General features: G+C 40.0%; 1 protein-coding gene across 3 annotated transcripts in view; it reads left to right on the top strand.

The window, feature by feature from the left end:
• ARHGAP9 (Rho GTPase activating protein 9) overlaps positions 1-23139 on the top strand; it is a 1328608-nt gene that overhangs the window by 336328 nt on the left and 969141 nt on the right. For all 3 annotated transcript variants that reach the window (XM_044083613.1, XM_044083614.1, XM_044083615.1), the window contains one exon: positions 1247-1560. In XM_044083613.1, coding sequence (XP_043939548.1) covers positions 1247-1560 — 314 coding nt within the window. The remainder of the gene's footprint in view (positions 1-1246; positions 1561-23139) is intronic.

The following is a 23139-nucleotide window of genomic DNA, read 5'->3' on the forward strand; positions in this document are numbered from 1 at the left end:
TAAACTTAGAAAATTGCTAGAGTAACAGGGCTTGTGTTGACATACATTTTCTGAAGGATTTGAAGTATGAAGCTCAAATGTAAGTCATTATTTAGTGACTTCAATACTCAGATCATCCCAGTGATTTGCCAGAAAACCACACATTTTTTGAGGAACAGACCAAAAATATGAGACAAAAATCTAGCCATTCGGCGAAAATCTGGACAGCTAAGAGGTATGAGCTGAGTGTTTTTTTTTTCTATGTCTTTTTTTCCCTTTGCTTTGCCAACCATTATGCCTTTTGATTCAAGCACATTTATTTCCTAAGGCTAGGGAAATCCCCATAGATTGCCTAGGGAGGGATTCCTAGGGGAGAGGTGTATGGAGGGGATCATCATCCAGGTAAACATCAGGATGTTTGGTGCTCTCACTGACATGCTAACAATAAGAGCATTTTGTATTTAAAAGATAACTCAGCCCTTTGGTTGGTTGCATGGACAGCTCTATCACTGTTGAGACTGTCTATGCTCCTCTATCAGAGTGCACGTGCTCCTTCAGACTGTCTATGCTCCTCTGTCAGGGTGCACGTGCTCCTTCAGACTGTCTATGCTCCTCTGTCAGAGTGCACGTGCTCCTTCAGACTGTCTATTGCTCCTCTATCAGAGTGCATGTGCTCCTTCATTCAGCTGAGAGGCAATACTATCACTGGCTTGGGTGGTCATGCCAGTGTTTCCCCTGCACTAGTTGTCATCATATTACATCACCTCTATCCTGCAGCAGTAGTAGGCTTGGGAAGCACTGCATAAGCTAACCAGAACCCGGCCCCCCCCTCAAGATGGACATGCCATCCTCTCAGCTACACTATCAAGTTATCAAGCTACTAATTGAACTCATGTCACCTGGGTTGTTAGTCTGATGTTCATTTTTCTATACCACTAACACAGCTGTAAATGTATATTTTATGTTTGACAAAAGGACTAGTAGACATTAAAATACATTAATAAATTTGCATACCTAAACTCATATGAACTAAAATAAGAAAAATACAGTTATTAATATTATAAATGAGCTGAGGCATAAAGGTTTGTATGCAAATCACCGATGGGTGATTTGTGAAAGATGTGAGATAAGAGTATGCATATATATTTAGAGCATGCCGGATGTAAAGATAGATGAATACCAATGGTCAAGCATTGTCAGAAACGCACCTTAGAAACTTCTAGCTTCTTATCTCTGTTAGTAATTTACTTTCTTTTTTTTTATTTAGGCCCTATGGCTGCATGCAGATCACTAGAGGACTTGACCAAGGCACCTCCAAAGTCTCGGCTGATGGGATATAGATCATACTTGAACCTTAACAGCAAGGATGAAGGTCAAGGGGTGATCTCTTATATTTCACCCGCTTGTCCTAGTCCTATCTCAAGGAGTAAAAGCTCTAGCATTCTCCCTCAGAACCCATATGAAGAAGCTGACAAGGAAGTGGACAAAGAAGTTGGCAAGGCACAGTCCTCACTGAGTTTATCTGTCCCTCCAAACATGCTGCACAAGTTTGATTTTAGTAACAGACCCAGCAACTTAAAGGTAAGCTTTTCTGAGAACTAAATTTGCAAAACTAAAGGGTCAAAGCTTTAAACTGCTTCATCTGGGAGATGTAGTGTTCCTTTTTGATTACTGATAATATCTGACTGTGGCATTGAAGACATTGTTACGCCACTGGGAGATGGTCACTAGGTTAAGGGCAGTGTTATTAAAAGTCTTTGCAACAAGACCATTTGGTCAAATGCAGTGTGGCTGAGTATCATACTGAATGTAGACCCAAGTGGATGAATGCCTTTTTGTAGTATATGCATAAGTCAGTGACTTTGAGGTTAAGCGCAGTCCCATTTAAGGTTTAGTGTTACACTTAGAGGGTATATGATGTGCTGTGTCTTACATGGGGTAGTACATTATAGTATTTAAATGGTTTACCATCAGAAGGTCGAACCTGACCCCATCGAATGATGGGATCATCGACCCCTTTCAGCAAAACCAACAATGTCGAATTCCTACTTGCCGTAAATCTCGGAATGGGCTTTAACATGGGTCAAGATGGGGGAGAGATTCGTACTTTGACAATGTCGGGTTTGACATTGTCGCAGTTCAGCCTCCAGACTTCGATTGTCACCCATTTAAACTATGTATGTTGTAGTATGTTGTGCATTTTCATTGAATTTATTCTTCAGTTAATTGATCTTTGATTTTTGTACTTTACATCTAGATGAACTTGATGAAGCTACATCGGGTGATGTGATTTTTGGAAAATTTACCAGACTCATGTTATTTACACATATTAAGTTATTTGAATAAGATAAAAAAGGCTTGCCAAATGAGCATTAAATTGTATGTGCATGTGTTTATATGCATGTATGCGCATGCAAGTGTGTGCTATAATATTCCATCCTTCTTTTCATCTTGCCCTGCAGTAACCCAAATCTGTTTCATGAGCATGGATTTCTGGTACTGAGCATATAAACAGGATCTCACAAAATGAGATCAGGACCATATTAAATTGACATTATCAACATATTAAATCAGCCTAGGTATATAAGTATATTTCCCCCCCAACAGCTTTTTCTTCTCTCGTTGAAAACTAAACCTCTTTGCTGGCATGTTGGTATCCAGCAGGCCATTTCATGAGTACAATAAGCCACTCTAGAGTGTATACCACATTTAAATTCATTCATGTATAAAGATATGAAGGTTTTTAACCTCATGCCTTACTCTTCTTAAATGTATATTAAAATCCTATATCTTATAGGTTCATAGGTTTATACTAGGCTATCTCCCCTAAGGCATTTATAAGCTTATATGAAAAAATACTGTGCCCATTAGTTTGCTGTGCCTCTGTCCAGCAGTGACACAGAGATGATTCATCTCCCATCCACAGGTCAAGATTTCTCTTGAACAGAGCTAGCGAGGTGCTCTGCCTCACATGGACTGGGACTCTATTCCACAGCATAGGGAGTCTCTGAGTGATAAATCTATCCCTCCAGCACGTCCTATTTATATCCTAAGGTTTAAGTCGCTTGCTCTTGTGGTTTTGGTGGATCTGGATTTTTGAGGTGGAGCATGTCCATTAATTCCGGGTTGGACATGGCCTTGTATGTCAGGCACATGTCACCTCTGAGCAGAGAATAGAGCTGGAGTTTCTTCAATCTGGCAGCATATGACAGATTTTGGAGTCCCTTTATCCTTTTGGTGAGGAACTTTTGGGGTCTCTCTAATTGCTGCAGATGTCAATCATTGGTCTGATAAGTGAAGAGTACAGGGAACAATGACCTCACTAGATCTGGATGTGAATCCCTTCATGATCAGGTGGGCAATGTAGAAGGTCTTTCTAACCACTTTAGCAACGTGAGTGTCAAAAGAAAGGCCACTGTCAACCTGGGTCCCCAGGTCCCTGATAACCTCTTCTGTGCTTAGTGGATTGCCACATGAATATACATTTTTGGCGCTTAACTTCAGGCCATGGCTCTGGCACCAGCTATCTGTTTCCGTGAGTCCCTTCTGAAGGATATCCGTGTCCGATGCACTTTCCACTATGGAGTTTGCAGTCATCTGCAGACTTTGTCAGCCAAAGTCCTCCCATGTTGGCCTGTACTTCTGAGAAGTAGATGCCGAACAATAGGGGCCAAGGACTGTGGGACACCACTTGTGACCGGCTTGGAGTCTGACATAGCGCCAGCAACTCTAACCCTGTGGGTTCTGTTCAGTTTGCAACCCATCTTGTGACATATGGGTTTACATTTAAGCTGGTAGTTTTTCTACAATACCCGGGGTATTGTGAGCCTTTGCAAGGTCAAGGTAGGCTGTATGGACTGCCTTTCCTCATCAATGGCCTTGGTGACTGTTTCAAGAAGTCACCAAGTTCAAAAGGCATGATCTTCCTAAACTGGGTCGGGTCCAATGACTGCAAGTCCCCTATATCTTTGTTTATGAGCTCCATTATGATCCTCTCCATAGCTTTGCAGACTAGACTTGTTAATGGGGGGGCGGTAATACCAGGGTCCGTAGAGGCACCGCCTTTGTGGAGTGGGACTGGGCACGATCCTGTGGTAAGGCTGAGATTAAACAGCTGCCTTATGTGCGGGTTTAATTCCTCATTTAGGGGACACCATCCGTCCCATTGATGCTGTGTTTTTAGCTTTAGAGAGAGCAGCATTTGAGATGTCTGGGAGGCTACACTCCACTGGGATAGTTATCTCTCCTTTAGGGGAGGGGTGAAGTTTGCACTGAACCTGTCTGCCAGTATGTTGGCAATGTCTGTGGGTTCAGTGATTTTTGTATCATTTTGGACTAATTCTGAGCATATCTGGGAGTTTCCACCCAGCTTCCTAACATAGCTGAAAAAGGCCTTATGATTCTCCTTTGAATCCATGGCAATCTTTCTCTCAAAATTGGCCTTACTTGATTTTATGAGTGCTCGTATTTTTACCAATAATGATCAGGGTGACTTATGGATTTTGTTCTATCATGTAATAGCTTTCTCCTCTTATTGTAAAGTTTGTTAATGGCTGGGGTCCACCAGACTGGGAAAGAGTCTTGGTTTTATTTGGGATTGCCTGATCCATGCAGTCCTGGAGGTGTTCATAGAAGGCATTTGTAAGGGCTGGTTTCCACTGGCTCAGGGGCCTTGAAGGGTACCACACCAGTCTTGAGTAGTGTAGTGAGATTAGTTTATGATCAGATCTCACCAATGAGGGATAAGCATTTTGTCCCCATGTTTGTGATAATGAGATCTAGTATATTTTCAACAGTGACTAGCTGTTCCATGGCATTTGAATTTATGAACTCCAGGAATTAGAAAGTTAGGGCTTGAGTAATGTTCCCAGTCTATATTTAGTTGAAGTCACCCAATATGATGGTGTTTGGAGATACATTTATACCCTCCAGTGTCTTCAGAAAGGCTGTGTGGGGTTCCTGAGTTTGAGAGGGTGGCCTGTAGCATGCTACAATTTGATGAATATGGATACACCCTCCTTTTGTGGTGTGGTCAGCCTTGAACCAGGTTTCAGTTATAAAGTTAATATAAATTAATTATAAATTAATTATAAAGTTTCTGTCATTCTGTTACTGATAAATTTCAACTTGCTTTTCTGTATGTTAGCATGTACCTTTGACTGTTTTTTCTTCATATGTGTTTCTATCTGTGTATAATGGCCCATACAAAATATGAACACACTTTTACGTATCCAAAGGTGAAATGGATGCCTAGATGATAGCTGAGTTGATATAAATATACAGTAGTAGTATAATGTGCTGTTACATTTTAAATATATTCTCCACTTGTTTCTGGCTTGTCTTTGTTACCTACAGTAGAGGCAATAATAAGATAATTCTTTTCAGCATTACCTTCATTTCTTGCTTCTTACTTAGTGGACAGAATAACATTTTCTATTTACAACTTGACAAACATTTCTGCAACTGCAAGTTTATGAATTAGGGAAGAGGTGAATAGCTTCCTTTTTCAAACTGCCCTAAAGCTAAAGAATCAAGAGTTAGAACTGCAGGCACAAATACATTAACATGTTAATATGTAAATAAAAGTATCAGGGTATTTTGAAAACCATGATAAGTATTTTCCATAGTTGTGCCTGAAAACATTTTCTTACATCTCCTTTTGGTGCCCATCAAGCACACATGTTCCTGCGCACCTCTTCAGTCTTCATTGCAAGGTAGATAGTAGAAGGCAGGAGCCCAGTATGGTGCTATATTAATTGTAGGGAAGGCTTTTCCTTCTGTGGCCAGTGCTTAATGCCACCCACGTAAACTATGATGTCAGCACAGTTTGTGCAAAGTGAAGAATGCTGTGTGATGGGAATTTTGTGTTACAAAGCTTGGGGAGCAGTCAGATAAATCCTAACTTAAATGTAGACTAGGACACATTTGCAAATGTGGGCAATTTCTTAAGTGTTGTGCTGCTGTTCACTGAGCTGTATTTATTTATTTATTTATTTTGTGCAACAAGGGAAATGTTGTTTGTTCTGTGATGAGTATGGTCTGCAGTAATGCCTGAGTTCATTTCTATAGTGACAAATTACAGTACTGTTTGAGTGCCCACTGTTTATGCAGAAGCTGTAGAATACCATGTAGCAGCAGGTCAGAACAAACCGCATTGTTGAGGTAGTATTTCATTTAGGAGAAGAATGCTTGGACTTGTTTAGATACAGCGTGATGCACACTTTCTCTGCAGACAGCACTGATTCGAGGTTTGACATATGGCTTCATGCCAAACACTGTGCCTCTTACCTCTTCAGGAAGGTAAATAGGAGGAGCCATAAGGAATTGAAAGAAAGCTAAAACAATTCTCTGCATTTCAAAATGAGTTACACCGAAGACAAGACAAGACAATATGGCAGGCTTGCCATCATTAATAAGACTGGAGTGATTTGACTCAGCATCTTGCCTTGACCTCAAGTCATCCAAGTGCAGGTAGGAATGCAAGCACACAAGAGAGTTGGCAAGAACTTCTTCTAGTTAAACATATTCATGTTTTCCAGGCCCTCTAGATTTCTTGGCTCCTTTAGTCAGAGTTTCAAAGGCTTGATGGCTGAGCTGAATGCAGTATGATATGTTCTACTTGTTTAGTTGGAGAACCTGTGATGTCAGGATATGTAGACGGAATTTTAGGATGAATAAGAAAAGGCAAGCAAAAGTAAAGCACTGTAAAAAATGTGTGTGTGTGTGTTTTTATATATAAAAAACTATAAGTATGTATATATATATATATATATATATACATATATATATATATATATATATATATATATATATATATATACACATATATATATATATATATATATATATATATATATATATATATATATATATATATATATAAAATCTTCACCCAGCATATGGTCGAAAACCAATCTGAAAACCAGTTTTGTAGATTTCAAAGCTCAGGTTTATTTATAGGGGCAAAACAGAAAGATAGTATTATTCAGCTTGGGGAATGACATAAATCAGGATACACAGTTCTTATAAATAGCTCTTCCTGGAAGTAAACAGTCTAAGTAGCAAATGTACATACACATACATAGCTTAGGCTGCTGCTTTCTGGAGCAGTTTTCTATTGTTTTTCCAAACAAGACAGAAAGCACACTTCATTCAAGTCTCCTTGAGGGTGGTTATCACATAGACAAGTCACTTTCCTCAACCAGGAGAGCAGCTTCTTAAACACAGCTTAACACTTTCTCCAATCCAGGTTGTAGAAATGAATTTCAGCTCACAGGGTTCATTTCCAGCCCCTGGAGATTGCTTCTAACCCTGTCCTTCAGGAATCTGCTGTATTCAAGCAGCACTAATGAATTTGTACTCTTTATTCAGCTAACTCCATCTGGTTCCCATGGACGTCTTCCTGCCTGCTTGGGGAGAAATCTTATGCTTTCCCATACAGACCTGCCCTTTCTTAAAAGTAACTCCAGCTTTGGTTTAAACGTCTTCTATATGAAGTTCAGGAGCATCCACCATGCTACTTAACCGTCCACAGCATAAAAACACTGGTGCAATCTTCAGCAGAGGGGGGGGGGTAGGCCCAGGACAGCCTGTCCATGATTAGCTGGCTGCATCCTAGAGGGTTACACGGACAATGTCCACAGGGAAAGTTAAAGGTGTCTGTCCCACTACCTGTACATCCACTGAAACAGGGTGTGGTCTTAAGTAAGGTAAATATTCTGCTTAAAAGACAACATTTTAGTATATTGAGAGACTACTTGATCATTGAAAATTCTCTTGCAATAAATGAAATTGCTGTTGATAATGTAACAAACTGAATATTCACCCCTTCTTCGTATTGCGACTGAACTGTGTTTTTTCATAGCCACACTTTTAGATTTTATCATCCTGCAGGCTGTTGTGCCTTTTACAGCTACAACACTGTTATCATTAGTTTTGCAGTACTTTGTTATTTATTTGTCTAAAATATTTGAAACCGTCTAGTTCAGAACATAATGCTTTTTGCCTGCTTACAGCAAAAGCACAAGTAACTGTTTACTAGCAGCTCCTCATTCATGTGAGGCAGACTGAGTTTGCTACTTCTATTAATAAGTGTTTTAGCAAAACAAATAAAATAAACTTCTTATATAGGTTGTACAAATTTGTATTAATGGATTAAACGTTTTGTGTACATATAAAGAAAGGGTTTGTTTTTTGCAGCTCACTGCACTAGCAATGGGCCTAATGGTCCTTAGTGGTGAGTTAAGTGGAAACTTATGTTATTTGGGTATGCCAGAGAAAAACACACATTCTAAGATTTTCAGCAATTAAAAAGTTATGCACTTGAAATGAAATGTCATTATTTTGTAATAAACATATTCACAACTTTGCCTTAGTAAGTAGAGTCTTTAATGACTGCTAAGTACCTCCTTTGTCTGCTCTCATGTAACAAAGACCTTTCCTGCCAGTTCATTTAAAGCAGAACCCTCCTTTGCTGTCAATGTACAAAAATGCTTGCAGTGTGCTTCATATACAACAGACCTAATATGTCTGTTTGGTGACATAGTGGCACAATGAGTAACATTGTCACCCTACTGTAAGAGGTTGTGGAGTTTGATTTTTGATTGGAGTGCCTTCTGTGTTAAGTCTGCATGTCCTCCCCATATTTACTTGGTTTTCTAAAGGTACTCCAGTTTTGTACCATCCCCTAATGCGGTAATCTGATTGGTGACCCCAAATTTTCTGAGCAGTGCAAGTGGTGTGTATATTTGTGTGTGTTTGTGTGATATGGAAGAAAGACTTGGCAATTTACTTCATTTTCCTTACTTGCCTGCTAAACTCTGTGGATGGTGGTGACTTTTTTCCAGTGTCACTACATGAGTCAGATATGACTGTGAACATGGATAGGTGAAACATGTCTCTTACATATAGTCTCAAAAGCTGGTAAAACAGGAGCTAATGGTGGATTGAACATATTTTTTTCTTCTTTGTGCATTAATATAAATTCGCCCTGGAAGGTCTTTTAATAAGCAATTCAGATTTCAATTCAGAGTAAACAGTTTCAAATTCTTGACAGTTCTCAGAGTATGTGTCCTTTTTGCTGGAACAAAAGACAAGCCATGTTTTAAAATCATTAACTAACTGGATGTTAAATAGTCTCTCTCAAGTTTGTAACTAGCTGGTTTCTCTTTATGTAAATCCATCTGCTTCTCTGACCCCTCCCTCTGATGTGACTGATCTGCTTTGGTTGTGTGAATATGAATGTTTCCATGTTAGTAGTATTCTCTGCTGGTACTGCGCCTCCCAAAAAAACCTTGTCATTTCTGATTGATGTATACTGCCCTCCAGAGCTAAATGAAAACTCTTGTTCTCCCTGTTTACCAATCATAGTGATCTTCTTAAAGGTTGTATTGTTTCTTCATATGCTGGTAAAAAGTATTCTCATTGGCTGTTTTGATTATGGAAACTTATTGGTCCTTTCTGTTTCTTTGTGTTGTTGCTGATCTCTCTTCTACTTTTTAGATGATATTTTTAATTGAATAAAAATACTTTTCTTCAGCAGAGCGAGTAGCAATAAATTAGGATACACAGTTTTTATAAACACTTCTTCCATGAAGAAAGCAGTTTAAGAGTGCAGACACTTTCATAATTCAGGTTATTGCATTCTGGCACACTTTTCTATTGTTTTTCCAAACAAACAATTCAGTACTTACGAACAGAAGCACAATTCAGATGAGCCTTAATAGAAGTTTTCATATACTCAATTCATTTTTATCACACTAAAAACAGTTTCTCACACATAAAGTGACAATTCCTCCATCACAGATTATAGAAATATATTTTCATTTTATAAGGTTCTGTTCCAGTCCCAGATAATTGTTACAAGAGTACTGAGTGAGAGACAATGTCAGAAGCTTTAGACAGGTCGAGGAATACTGCAAAGACTATCTTGCCCTTTTTATGGTGACGATGAAAGATAGAAGGGTAAAAGTTGTACTATGACCAGGTCTGAAAGTATGCTGCCTAGGGGTTAACAGCTGATTTTGTAGGATACGGTGGAGCAGCTGGGTGTGGATTCATTTTAGTAGCTTAGAGGGGTAGGGGGCACTATTACCATTGTGCAGAAGTTATCAAGTTCATTTCTGCTTCTGCATTTGTGGAAATAGATGATATGAGCCTTTTTCCACATGGAACAATATGGGGTTCAAGTATGGATCTGTTTATGAGAACACCAGCTGGATAGGCTATGGCATGAGAAGCTAGTTCAAGATATTCTGGAGGAAGGCTGTCAGGTGCAGAGGAAGACAGTTTAAGAAGTAACTTTTCATCATGGAAGTGGGGACTGTTTTGAGGGTAAAGGAGGCTGAGGAGATATAGCTTGGGATGAGTTAGGGGAAGTGGTGTGTGGAATTTGGTTGAGTGGAGACTGTTTAGGATAGGTTGTGAGAGTGATGGTGTATGGAGAGATTGAAGTAGTTTTGGATCAGCATTTCAATGAAGTTTTTAAATTTATACTTAAGGAGGATATGCAATCTATAAAGTAAGTATTACATTTTGTTGGGGTGAGTTGTTAGGAGAGAGATCAGGGTCTTGTTTTGCGGCCCAGATTCTGTAGATAGTTGGTAGAAGACCAATTTTTTTTGGGAGGATTGTGCTTATGGTTAGGTTGAATGTGAACATAGTATTGATATTGTTGCTGTTTGTTTTATGTTATAAAGTTGCCTGAAGGTTAGAAGGTGTTTACTTGTTTTACTTTTCTGCCATTGTTTCCAAGGTATGTCCCTTCCCTTCATTAGATGTTTGGGTTGTTTAATAAGTCAAGGAGCATGACTTGATTTGACTCTTTTTGTATGCAGCAAAGCAAGATTTTTAAGTGTGTTCAGAAATACTGAGTTGAAATGGTTAATGGCTTCATGTAGGGGTAGGGATTTTAATGGGGACCAGTTCATAGCCTGTAATCTATCACTGAAAGACTGAGGGTTGAAATTAGAAGGGTTATGTGTTGTCTTTAGTTCATGGATTTTAGTCTGGTGGGTATATATATATATATATATATATATATATATATATATATATATACATATATATATATATATATATATATATATATATATATATATATATATATGTATATATATATATCTTAAAGTACCAATGTCACAAATTCCTGACATCCACAGTACCAAAAAAAAAAAAAAAACAATATACTGAAACAAATACCATTGAGCAACCAAAGGACAACCTAACATTTAACAGCTTCTTTACAATGCTGCATAGACAACTGAAGTACTTACTCCCAGCATATCCTTACTTGTATATGCTAACTTTGCAGTCACACAACTGTGGCAAAAGGAAAATCAATACTTAAAGGCTATATTGAACTTAACTGGAGTTAATTACAACAACAATTAGTGATCTGTGCAGTAGATTAAAAGAGCCACCTAAAAAAACATGGCGACAAGCAGTGCTTTTTCTGTGTAAACAAAAAGATAGTGGTAAGCATACATTGTGTTTGAGTCAACTCCACCCCCCCCCCCCAAATAAAAAAAACAGGACTTCTTTTTTTTCCAAATCCTCTTTCATGAAAAAATAAATAAATAAAATCTTCTCTATTAATAACACAACAATTGAAGTCACTTCTCACGGCAAATTATTAAGGATGATAGTGCATAATAAATAATCTTAAATTTTACCTGCATTATCCATGTGCAGATAGAGTCACCTGTCCCTGTTACATTGTTTATTCATCATGGGGTTCCAAATATGTCAATATTCAATATATCACATAACGTTTGATATTTGAAATTGACAAATCATCAAGTGTATTGTAATTTGTACTGCATAATATTGTCCTTGACAGAATTTCCAAAATCGAAGAATATCAACTGCAAGTTAATAACGAGCTCTACATTCTACAAAAAAGTTATGTAGTCCCACAAAGCAATTGATGCTTAAGTTGATTGAGTGTTAAAGAAAATTCCAAACTTTTTGCATGCTTTCATCAAATGAAGTCTTCCTAATTCATTCTTTGCTTTAAGTGTCAGTGGCTGATTGTCATCCTCGTAACAGCCACAAATTAACTTATCTCGCAGGACTGAAGTGTGTGATTGGAGGGTGGAGAGAGTACTTGTAAGCAACAAGGCTCTCATTGGAGTAACAATTAGATTCATTTGCAAAAATCCACCATTGCACTCAATTGATGACTGTTTTCCGATGAGGTAAATCATCAAATGATTTAAATGATACATGTAAATGATAAATGATAAAGTATGAGGGAATCCATAAATTGTGTCTCTTTCTGATAGCTGAGTTTTCTGCAGATGCCCCTAATTTCTTTTTCACCAACAATTAAATGATTATGTACGCCCTCAGACCATTGCTTTTGATCAGATATGTGTGCTTGTTGTGCAAATGTGGCATTGTTACAGTCAAGCAGCCTTCTTGACATTGCTAAATGAAGTTTTGTGTAAAACACAGTTGGATCAATTGGAGGATAATTTTTGCATTTCTTGCTGTGAAGCAACATGCTGCTGAACTCAAGATTTTTTTAATGTTTTAAGGAGTCAGAGGAAGGTTATGAAATTGTGAAAAGCGTCAGTTATTTACAATATTATTTAGAGAAGATGTTTAATTAATATTGTACTAGATAGCATGCCATAAACATTTGTAGCAGAGGTAGATATGCAGATTTAAAAACACTTTCACCAAACATACACACTGCACTATGTCTGAAATTTAAGCATTTCAGAGTGATTTAAAAACATGTCAGGGAAGAGTAGGGTGTGTTAGCAGCAGTGTTGGAAGTATTGTAGCAGATTTGTGAAGAAGGGGGTAAGGTGTTTACTTTTGTTGAGGTTGGAAAGGACAAGATCAGTGTTCTTCTTTCAGCTTTTCCTGGTTAGGGGTCACCACAGTGGAACTTCGGTCCTCTAATGATTGGCAGTAGATTTTTTTATGGGTGCTGAGGTGCCAGCTGGACGCCCAACCTTCAGTGAAGGCATGCCCATTCTACGCATGTCTTTTGAATGCCACTCAACCGCAGGGAGGACATGCAGACTCCACACAAAAGGCCCTCCAGCTGAGAATCGAATGGGAGAACCTCTTGCTGTGAGGCAACAACACTACCGCTGCACCACCGTGGCTATATGGAAAGGACAAGATTAGTGATTTTAGTAAATGCTGTTGCATCATACCCCATTTGTAACCTGTAGTGAACATCACTGATCAGTCTGTCTTGTTCTAGGTAACTGCTGATCTGCCTAAGGAAAACCTCTTTCCAGAATTAAAACAAAATAACTAAATAATGATGTAGGTGTGTAGTTCTCACATTTTATTTAGGCCACCATTAAGAAGGGCAAAAATGAATGCTTCTTTCCACGTGGCTTGGATCTCCCAACAGGCTATTGATTTGTTTATGTGATTTAATACATGTTTAATGCTGACATTTGTGGCTATTTTAATATATTTCTGATGGAGCTAATCAGTATGTAGTCATTATGCCAGGTTTTGACTTTGAAGTACTCCAAATAACCATTTGTTTCCTGAAGCTTCTGAGCTGATTTTGCTGTACTATTAGATTATGGTTGGTACTATGGATCACAAGATCCTTTACTCTGAGGAGGGCTGTTGCATGGTGGTGTTACACAAGTTAATGTGCAGTACAGGAATAGGCACACTGACTTTTCTTGTAGAATGTGGCAGATAGTGTGAGGATGCTACAAATGTTCCCCACATTATTAGTCCTCCTACACAACACTCCTAATGCACTGTACGAGCACATCCACTCATGCATGAATCGTACCATCTCAAATAGAACCAAGATGCTCTCCTCCAAAAAAATGAAGCCAATCTGGTGGTCCCTTGCCATAAACAAACTTTACAACAAAATTAAGAAACTATTGCAGTAAAGAGGAAAATCCCAGGATGCAAAAAACTCCCTTACCAGCCTCATTAAGAAGCTGAGATCCCTCATAAAATCCTCCAAAGCTAGTTGCAAAAATAAAATTGCCAAAGATCCCAAAGACAACCACAAGGCATTTTATAAATATGTCAAGAATCTAAATGGCAATGCTCAGATCTGCTCTGAGCTACAACAGAATGACATTAAATATACTGATCCCAAGGATATTGCCAATATCCTGGCAGATTGATTCAGTGCCAACTTCACCCCCTCTCATCCCCTAAATGGCCCATCTCAATACCGGAAGATTGACAAATTCCGGTAATAACGGCCACACAGGTAAAAAATGCACTCTCCAAAGCTAAGATTACAGCATCCATGGGACTAGATGACATCCCGGGCTGTGTACTACATGAACTACAAAATGAACTGGCACCTCACCTAAGTGTTATGTTTAATCATAGCCTCGCCTCAGGCTTCATGCCCACTGAATGTCTCACAGCTACAGTTATCCCACTCCACAAGGGGGATCCACCTTGGATCCTGGGAACTACCGCCTCATCAGTCTGATGAGCCTACTCTGCATGGCCATGGAATGTATTATCATGGAATTTATAAACAAAGACATTGGCAAGCTTCAAACACTGGACCCCACCCAGTTTGGGTTTGTGAAGGGCCGATCTTGTCTCCTGAACCTGATTGACTTTTTCGAATCAGTCTCCAGAGCCGTGGATGAGGGTAAGGCAGTCCACACAGCCTATTGGACCTTGCCAAGGCCTTTGACACCATCCCCCACTCTGGAATCATAGATAAACTTACTAAGCTGGGCATTAATCCCTACGTCACTCAATGGGTTGCCAACTGGCTTACTGACAAAACCCAAATTGTAAAAGTAGCTGACTCCAAATCCAGCTCCAGACAAGTGACAAGTGGAGTACCTCAGGGTTCAGTCCTGGGACCACTCTTGTTTGGCATCTACTTCTGTGAAGTACAGACCAATACTAAGGGACTCTAGCTAACAAAGTTTGCAGATGACTGCAAACTGGGAGCCATTATTTTATCTCCAAATGATGTGGATACTCCACAAAAGGGCCTTACAGAAACAGATACTTGGAGCCAGAGCCATGGGCTCAAGCTCAATACCAAGAAGTGTATAGTTATCCCCTTTGGGAAAAAACATGTACCCTTGAATTACCACATAGGCGGAAGTACACTAAACACCGAAAGTGTGATAAGAGACTTAGTGACACAGGTGGACAGTGGTCTCACCTTCGATAACCACATCACCACATCAGTGAGGAAATCCTTCTATGTGGCACAGATCATCACTAAGGGCTTTTCATCCAGAAAAAAGGAGGTCATTGTCCCACTGTACTCATCCCTCTTTAGACCCATTATAGAATACAACACTCCATTTGGTATGTACCTCTCAAGACACCTGCAACAACTGAAAAGGCCACAGAAATACCTCACTAAAAGAATCTCAGGCCTAAAGCAGATGCCCTATGCTGACCGCCTTAAAAAACTCCAGCTATACTCTGTCACATATCGTCTACTCAGAGACGATCTCTGCTTAACATACAAGGCCATGTCAAACCCAGAGCTTTTGGACATGCTACACTTAAAGAAATCCCAATTCCTCAGAACCAGATGGTCCAGGGATCTAAACCTTGTCATCACAATAAACAAAACATGCTGGAGGGATAAGTTCCTGACCCAGAGACTCCCCAGACTCTGGAATAGACTGCCCATACATGTCAGGCAGAGCGCCTCTTTCACCCTCTTCAAAAGGAACCTTGACGATTGGATGGGAGAAAAGAAATTCACCCCTGGGATCACATCATTCGCCCTGCAAGTCAGGGTCCAGGAAGTAAATAGTGTGGTTAGAAATAGTCAGGGAATTGTTATGGCTAGGCTTCTGTAGGCCCTAGGGCTGATAGCCTAGTACCATCCTATGAACCTATGAACAATATATATATATATATATATATATATATATATATATATATATATATATATATATCTAAAAACATGCTTCTGGAGCATTTCTTCCTGGGCCTCCGCTGAAAACAGGATCTGTGGAACCTAGTCGGACTTTCCCGGTCAACAAATGTTAAAAAAAAAATATATATATATATATATATATATATATATATATATATATATATATAGGTTCATAGGTTCATAGGTTCATACTAGGCTATCTGCCCGAGGGCATTTACAAGCCTAGCCCATAGTTTTGTGGCTTACGCCACCCCTTTAGTATGGGGAACTATACCCATTATTTTGCTGTGCCTCTGTTGAGCAGTGACACTGAGGTAATCCCTGGGGTATATCTGCGATCTCCCATCCATTGGTCAAGATTTCTCTTGAACAAGGCCAGCGAGGTGCTCTGCCTCACATATACCAGGATTTTATTCCACAGCATAGGGAGTCTTTGGGTGATGAATCTATCCCTCCAGCACGTCCTATTAATAGCCGTGTCGAGGTTTAAGTCTCCGCCCTTGTGGCTCTGACGGATCTAGATTTTTGAGGTGAAGCATATTCATCAAATCTGGGTTTGACATGGCCTTGTATGTTAGGCAAAGGTCACCTCTGAGCAAGCGGTAAGCAACTGAATAGAGCTGGAGTTCTTTCAGTCGGGCAGCATAGGACAGATGTTTGAGACCCTTTATCCTTTTGGTGAGGAACTTTTGTGGCCTCTCCAGCTGCTGCAAGTGTCGGGTCAGATACATTCGAATGGGGCATTGTACTCAATCATTGGTCTGATGAGTGATGAATATAGGGAGACTATGACCTCCCTTGATCTAGATGAGAATCCCTTCATGATAAGGTGGGCAATGTAGAAGGTCTTCCTAACTACTTTAGCTACATGGGTGTCGAATGACAGACTACTATCAACCTGGGTCCCCAGGTCCCTGATAACTTCTTCTGTACTCAGTGGATTGCCACCTATTTGGTAGCTAGGGGTAACCTTGTTTTTCCCGAAGGGTATGACTATGCATTTTTTGGCATTTAACTTTAGGCCATGGCTCTGGCACCAGTTATCCGTTTCTGTGTGACCCTTCTGAAGGATATCTGTGTCAGATGTGTTTTCTACTATGGCCCAGTTTGCAGTCATCTGCAAACTTTGTCAGCCATAACCCTCCTGTGTTTGCTTGTACTGGAAAAGTAGATGCCAAACAAGAGTGGGCCCAGGACTGAGCCCTGTGGTACACCACTTGTGACAGGCTTTGAGTCTGATATGGTGCCAGCAACTCTGACCCTGTGGGTTCTGTCACTCAGCCAGTTTGCAACCCATCTTGTGATGTATGGGTTAACATTTAAGCTGATGAGTTTTTCAATGATACCCGAGTGGGGTATTGTATCAAAGGCCTTCGCCAGATCGAGGTAGGCCGTATGGACTGCCTTTCCCTCATCAATGGCTTTGGTGACTGTTTCGAAAAAGTCAACCAAGTTTAGAAGGCATGATCTGCCTTTGACAAAGCCAAACTGGGATGGATCCAAAGTCTGCAAATTCCTATGTCTTTATTTATGAGGTCCATTATGATCCTCTCCATGGCTTTGCAGATAAGGCTTGTCAAGCTAATGGGCGGTAATTTCCAGGGTCGGTGGAGGCACCGCCTTTGTGAAGTGGGACCACAGTTGCAGTGCGCCACTCCTGGGTGCGTATCCAGAGGTAAGACTATGATTAAACAGCTGTCCTAGCTGTGGGTTTAATTCCTCGTTGAGTTCGTGGAGCAACAGCCGGGGACACCATCAGGTCCCATGGATGCTGTGTTTTTGCTTTGGAGAGAGCAGTTCTCACTTGGGCGTTGGAGATGTTTGGGGGCTGCAATCGCTTGGTATAGATATCTCTCCTTTTGGGGAGGGGAGAAGTTTGCACTGAACCTGTCAGCCAGTATGTTGGCAATGTCTGTAGGATCAGTAATCTTCACATCATTTTGAACTAGTTCTGAGCATATCTGGGAGTTTCCTCCCAGGTTTCTAACATAGCTAAAGAAGGCCTTATGATTGTCTTTTGAGTCTTTAGCTATTTTTCTCTCAAAATTTGCTTTGGATGATTTTATGAGAGCTCTTAGTTTTTACTTATAGTGATCAAGGGTGTCTTACCTTTTAAGGATTTTGCTCTATCTTGTAGTAGCTTCCTCCTTTTGTTGTAGAGTTTGTTTATGGCTGGGGTCCACCAGAGTGGACGCTTGCCTTTGGTACAAAGAGTCTTTGTTTTGCTTGGGATTGCCTTATCCATGCAGTCCTGCAGGTGCTGGTAGAAGGCATTTGTAAGTGATTCAGCGGCTTGAGTACTGTTTTCCGTCGGCTCGGGGCCTTAAAGGAGACCACACTAGTCTTTAGAAGTGTGAAGTCGGCTTCGAGAAGTTCTTTACTGTGGTCTTTTTATTTCAGGTGGGGGTGGGATGAGGACCTCCAGCGAGATTAGTTTGTGATCTGATCTCACCAGTGAGGGGTATACTTCGGTGTTGAACATTGTGCTCCCATGTTCGTGATGATGAGATCAAGTATGTTTTCTCCTCTTGTGGGGATGGTGACTAGTTGTTCCATGGCATTTGAGTTTATGAATTCCAGGAACTTTTGGGCTAGGGTGTTTGGGCTTGAGTAGTGTTCCCAGTCTATATTAGGGTAATTGAAGTCACCTAGTATGATGGTGTTTGGTGATACATTTATCCCCTCTAGTGTTTTCAGGAAGGCCATGTGAGGTTCCTGAGTTTGTGAGGGTGGCCTGTAACATGCTACAATTTGCAGAGCAGTCTTGCCTATGGTTAATTGCAACTGGATGGTCTCCGATGCATCGTGCGTTGCCACCAGTCTTGAGGTGTGGGTGTCTTTGATGAATATGGATACCCCCCCTCCTTTCTTGGTATTGTCCGGATTTTGGGGCCGGAACGCATGATAAGAGGTAAAACCTGATAGTGCTGGGGTGCTCTCAGGAGCCTTGAACCAGGTTTCTGTCACTGCACAGTTATCGATGTTCTCCATACTGAGAAGGGCCTCGAGTGCGTGCATTTTGAGATTTAGACTTCTGGCATTGAGCAGCATTACCCTTAGTTTTTTCCTTTTTGTGTTCTAGGGTGGTAGGTTTAGAATTTGAGCCTTGCCTAAAAAGGCACTATGGGGTGGCAAGAGTCTTTGCCAATATCCGAATCCCAGGGTGACAGGTGCAAGCCATCCCTCATGGCAGCGTGGCTTGTCCAGCATGTCATCCCAGGCAGACAGACATTGGATCCCCTTTGAATGACACCAGAGTTTAAGCCAATTGTTAAAGCTGATCATCTTATCTCTGTATTGTGGCATCATTCTTGGTGAAGGTAGGATACTGCTCAAGGTCAGGGTCATACCTGCCTGGGCTACATAATCAGAGAGCTCCTCAATGTCTCTTTTCATGTAGTCCAAGGAGGTACGTCTCAGGTCGTTTACACCAGCGTGGACAATGACTGAGTCATATTTGTACCTGCTGTTGAGAGACCTGAGTGCTTGCGTTATGTGGCGGATTCTAGCGCCCGACAGGCAGCTTACTGTGACCTTCTCCTTACTCAGTCTGGTGAGCGGACGTCAGTGTGTCTGACTATGGAGTCACCAATGACTAGTGTGTCTGGCATTGTGTTTGGCCTTAAGGGCTGTGACTGTTTGACACTCTGACTGTGAGGTCTATGTGTTGCAGGTGTTGTGTTCTGAGGTGGTGGTTGTTTGGGTGTCTGCTTTGGTGGCCTCTGCTGTTTTGGTAGATTTTTGATCAGAGCCGCCGAGTATGTCTTTGTGTGTTTATGTGTATGATTTGAGGTTGTGATGGTACTATGTGAGACTGGGTCTATAGTGTGTGTGGTAACCTTCTCCTCCTGACTGGTCTTGCCAGTCCTATGTTGAGAGAGCTCAGCCTCCAGTTTGGCCGTATAGTTGCATCTCTCGCATGTATTTGTGTTTTGTGGGAGGAGGAGAGGGTTGTCTGTGTACATGAGGCAATTGTAACATTGCCTCAATATTCCCAGGTTCACCAGCTGAGCAGGAGAGGACACTAGCAACTGATCCCTCGACATGCTAGAAGGACTAGACAAAAAACTTTAAAAGAGATTCCGGGGACGGAGTGACCGAGAAATGGGGTTTGCCTTTTGGGGTGCTATCTATAAGAGTGCCGTATCAAGGTAATAAGTACTGTAGGAGCAAGTGCTAGGTTTAACAGATAGAGAAAAGTCTACTTGGAGTCAAGTAGAGATGATCTTTTAGGTATTAGAGAAAGTGCTAGTAACAGGGATGCTTAAAGGTAAGATTGAAAAGAATGCACTCTGCAGTGTGCACTAGAGAAGTTAGATATGAAAGTAGGTAACTTGAGTTTTACCTGTTTAAAAAGTTAAGGTTTAGTGGAGAGTTACTATTTTTAAAACAGCAAGATGGACTGAAAGGGGTGGTTACTTTTGTATTTTGGTACTATGAAATACTGTAGGATGGCCAATAAATTTAAATAATTGAAGGGGTGGGATTTCAAAAGTGATGGTTTTGTGATTACTCACATAAGCCAGTGAAAGTAGAGAGAAATGAGATATATGGTCAGATTAACATAAGAGGTGGGCAACTAGAAAGACAGTGGTATTTAACAAGACAACTTAAATGGGTGGGAGGGAGGGGAAAAATTCTGCCCGACTCAGAACAGAGAGAGCTGTGGTCTCTTTTGAAGTTTTAATATGCTGTTAAACAGAATGCAAGCAAAACACAAGGTAAAGAAAACAAACTACAGTATTCAAAATATAGAAAGGCAATACAGAAATACAAAAGATAACAGCAAACTAACCTTTCCTTCACAGCAAAGTGTAGCAGAGTCTGGATGAGCCTTTCTGGTAAAGATATGGAAGGTAGGTATATTATATGTGTGTGTGTGTATATATATATATATATATATATATATATATATATATTTATATAGGACAAGGTGCAGAGAAGTGTATGGAATATAAGGACACATCAGTTTGCCTTGGACAGTAAGTTGCATACAGGACTGAACTGAATGAATTACTTTACTACATAGCTGATTTGCAGAATTTCCCTTCTTTGCATTATCAGCATGGATCTTTGATCCTCCTGTATCTTTGTAGAGTGTCTTGCATTCCATCTTATCAGCTTATTTGAAAGTGCAGATGTACAAAGCTATACTAATTGAGAACTCACTGATCTGTCTCGTGTCTCTCTAAGGACTATGCTTTAGTGGGCATCTATGACAGATTCAGTTCTCTTACAGATCTACCACCATCTGTTCTATTTTTAGTTTGTACATTGCTACTTCTTGAATAAACTGCATTTCTGACTTAAAAAATTGTTGAACTCATCTAATTATTTAATCTGTTTATTTGTTTCTCTACCACCTACTTCATTTGGCTTTGCTTGCTTAGATATTGCTGATCTCTCTTTTTTTTTTTTTAGATGCATACCATGAAGTGCAGTCATTGCTTAATGTATTTATTTATCTCTCATTTGCATCTTATGACAAAGAAGTTCCAGTGAAACAAAGGAAAGCCCCTTTTACTGAGGAGACATGAAAAAAAAAGCTTTATTTGCACTTAGCTTGTAGAATTTGCCACATATAGTGAAATAGAGAGAGAGCCATGACCCGAATAACAAAAGAACCATATTATCATGTTCAGTTATTTATTGCATTATACTGACTGGTGTAGGATAAGTGTACAATGGAAGTAATATAAGTAGGGGACACTTTTATAATATGGGGTGCATGCTAATGACTTTCATCTAACTGGTTAGACATGCATGCATAAATGATAAATAAAGTCAGTCCACCTTCAAAAGAAGTTTGTATTTGCCTGCAGATGACTAAAGAAACACATTAAAATGACAGTTACATCACTTGTTGTGATTACTGGTAGACCAGCAGTTGGAGGACCAGTGGCAGTAGTTAAGATGCAAGGGCTGAAGCAATGAGGAGGCAGCAATTAGAAACTGATAAGGTACCTATTTTAGGGGAGTCAGTTATGTGAGACAAATACATTGAGGAGAGATAGTAAAAGGTACGCAAGCCTAATGATGGTAGTTGTTTTACCTGCTATTAGCTGGTATTAGTTAACTGAGGAAGTACAGCACAAGGGGATACAGAAGCTGTACTTGAAGTAGTAAGTGAAGTAGTACATGGATAGAGGGGTAATTAGGTCATAGGGTGCACAAGAATGGAGGAATAAAATGAATACTTGTAATATGTAGTAGACTCAGACAGGCGTGGTGGGAGAGGATGAGGGATACGCAGAGTGATCGGGTAATGACATTTATAGTTAAAATGACAGTTATGTCAGTTGCTGTAATTACAGGTGGACCTACAGTTGGGAGAACAGTGGAAACATTTCAGGATTTGTTGGAATTGGGGTAGAAGAGTGCTTTTGACTTAGTAGTGCTTAACTATACCCATACTACACTATCCACAGTGGATTTGTAACAGATGGGTATCTGAATTACATTGTGATGTCTATTCAAACTTTTTTTTATCATCTGTAAAGACAGGGTGAGCCTTAGAACCAACCTTTCATTTATGCCAAAGGTTGTTTCTGAATTCACATTTAAATAGAAAATTCATCTCCCTGTGTTCTGCTTTGAACTCAAAAATAGAGAAGAAAGAATGCTTCAGACATTAGACATTCACAGATGGTTAAGATTTTAGCTGGACAATTTTAGAAAATTTAACCAACTTTTTGTTGCATTTGATTGCAAGAAAAATGACAGCTAGCATGTAAGGAAATGAGCTATAGATGACTAGTTTAGACTATTAAATTTTGTAACTTAAATCATGGCAAAAATCCCACTCAGAATGTCAAGTCCCACTCTATCAGAGCAGAGCTGTATCTACTTCTAAGGCATTTTCGGAAGAGGTGGACTCTAGATCTATTCCTTACCTCTCAACCTTTTAGCTCAAGAAATCTGTACAAAGCCCACAATTATGGGAGGACAAAGGCACAAAAATAGGAATGGATTTTAGATATTGCTTTTATATGCTTAGAAAATTGTAAAAATAACATGATTTGTGTAGCATGCATTTTTTTAAGGCTCTGAATTCCGAAACCGAAATGTATGCCATTATTTAGTGACTTCAGTCCTCAGTGATTTGCCAGAAAAACATAAATTGTATGAGGAACAGACCAAAAATATGAGGTGAAAATCTGGACATTTGAGAGGTATGATTAAAGTCACCAAGCTGGTCATTAGTGCACACATTCACAAAGCACTACAAACTAGACACTGTGTCCAGAGTTACAGCAGGCTTTAATTAAGATAATCCC

This window comes from Protopterus annectens, chromosome 9.part0 (assembly GCF_019279795.1).
Source record: "Protopterus annectens isolate FY-2018-M chromosome 9.part0, PAN1.0, whole genome shotgun sequence".
Classification (NCBI taxonomy): domain Eukaryota; kingdom Metazoa; phylum Chordata; order Ceratodontiformes; family Protopteridae; genus Protopterus; species Protopterus annectens.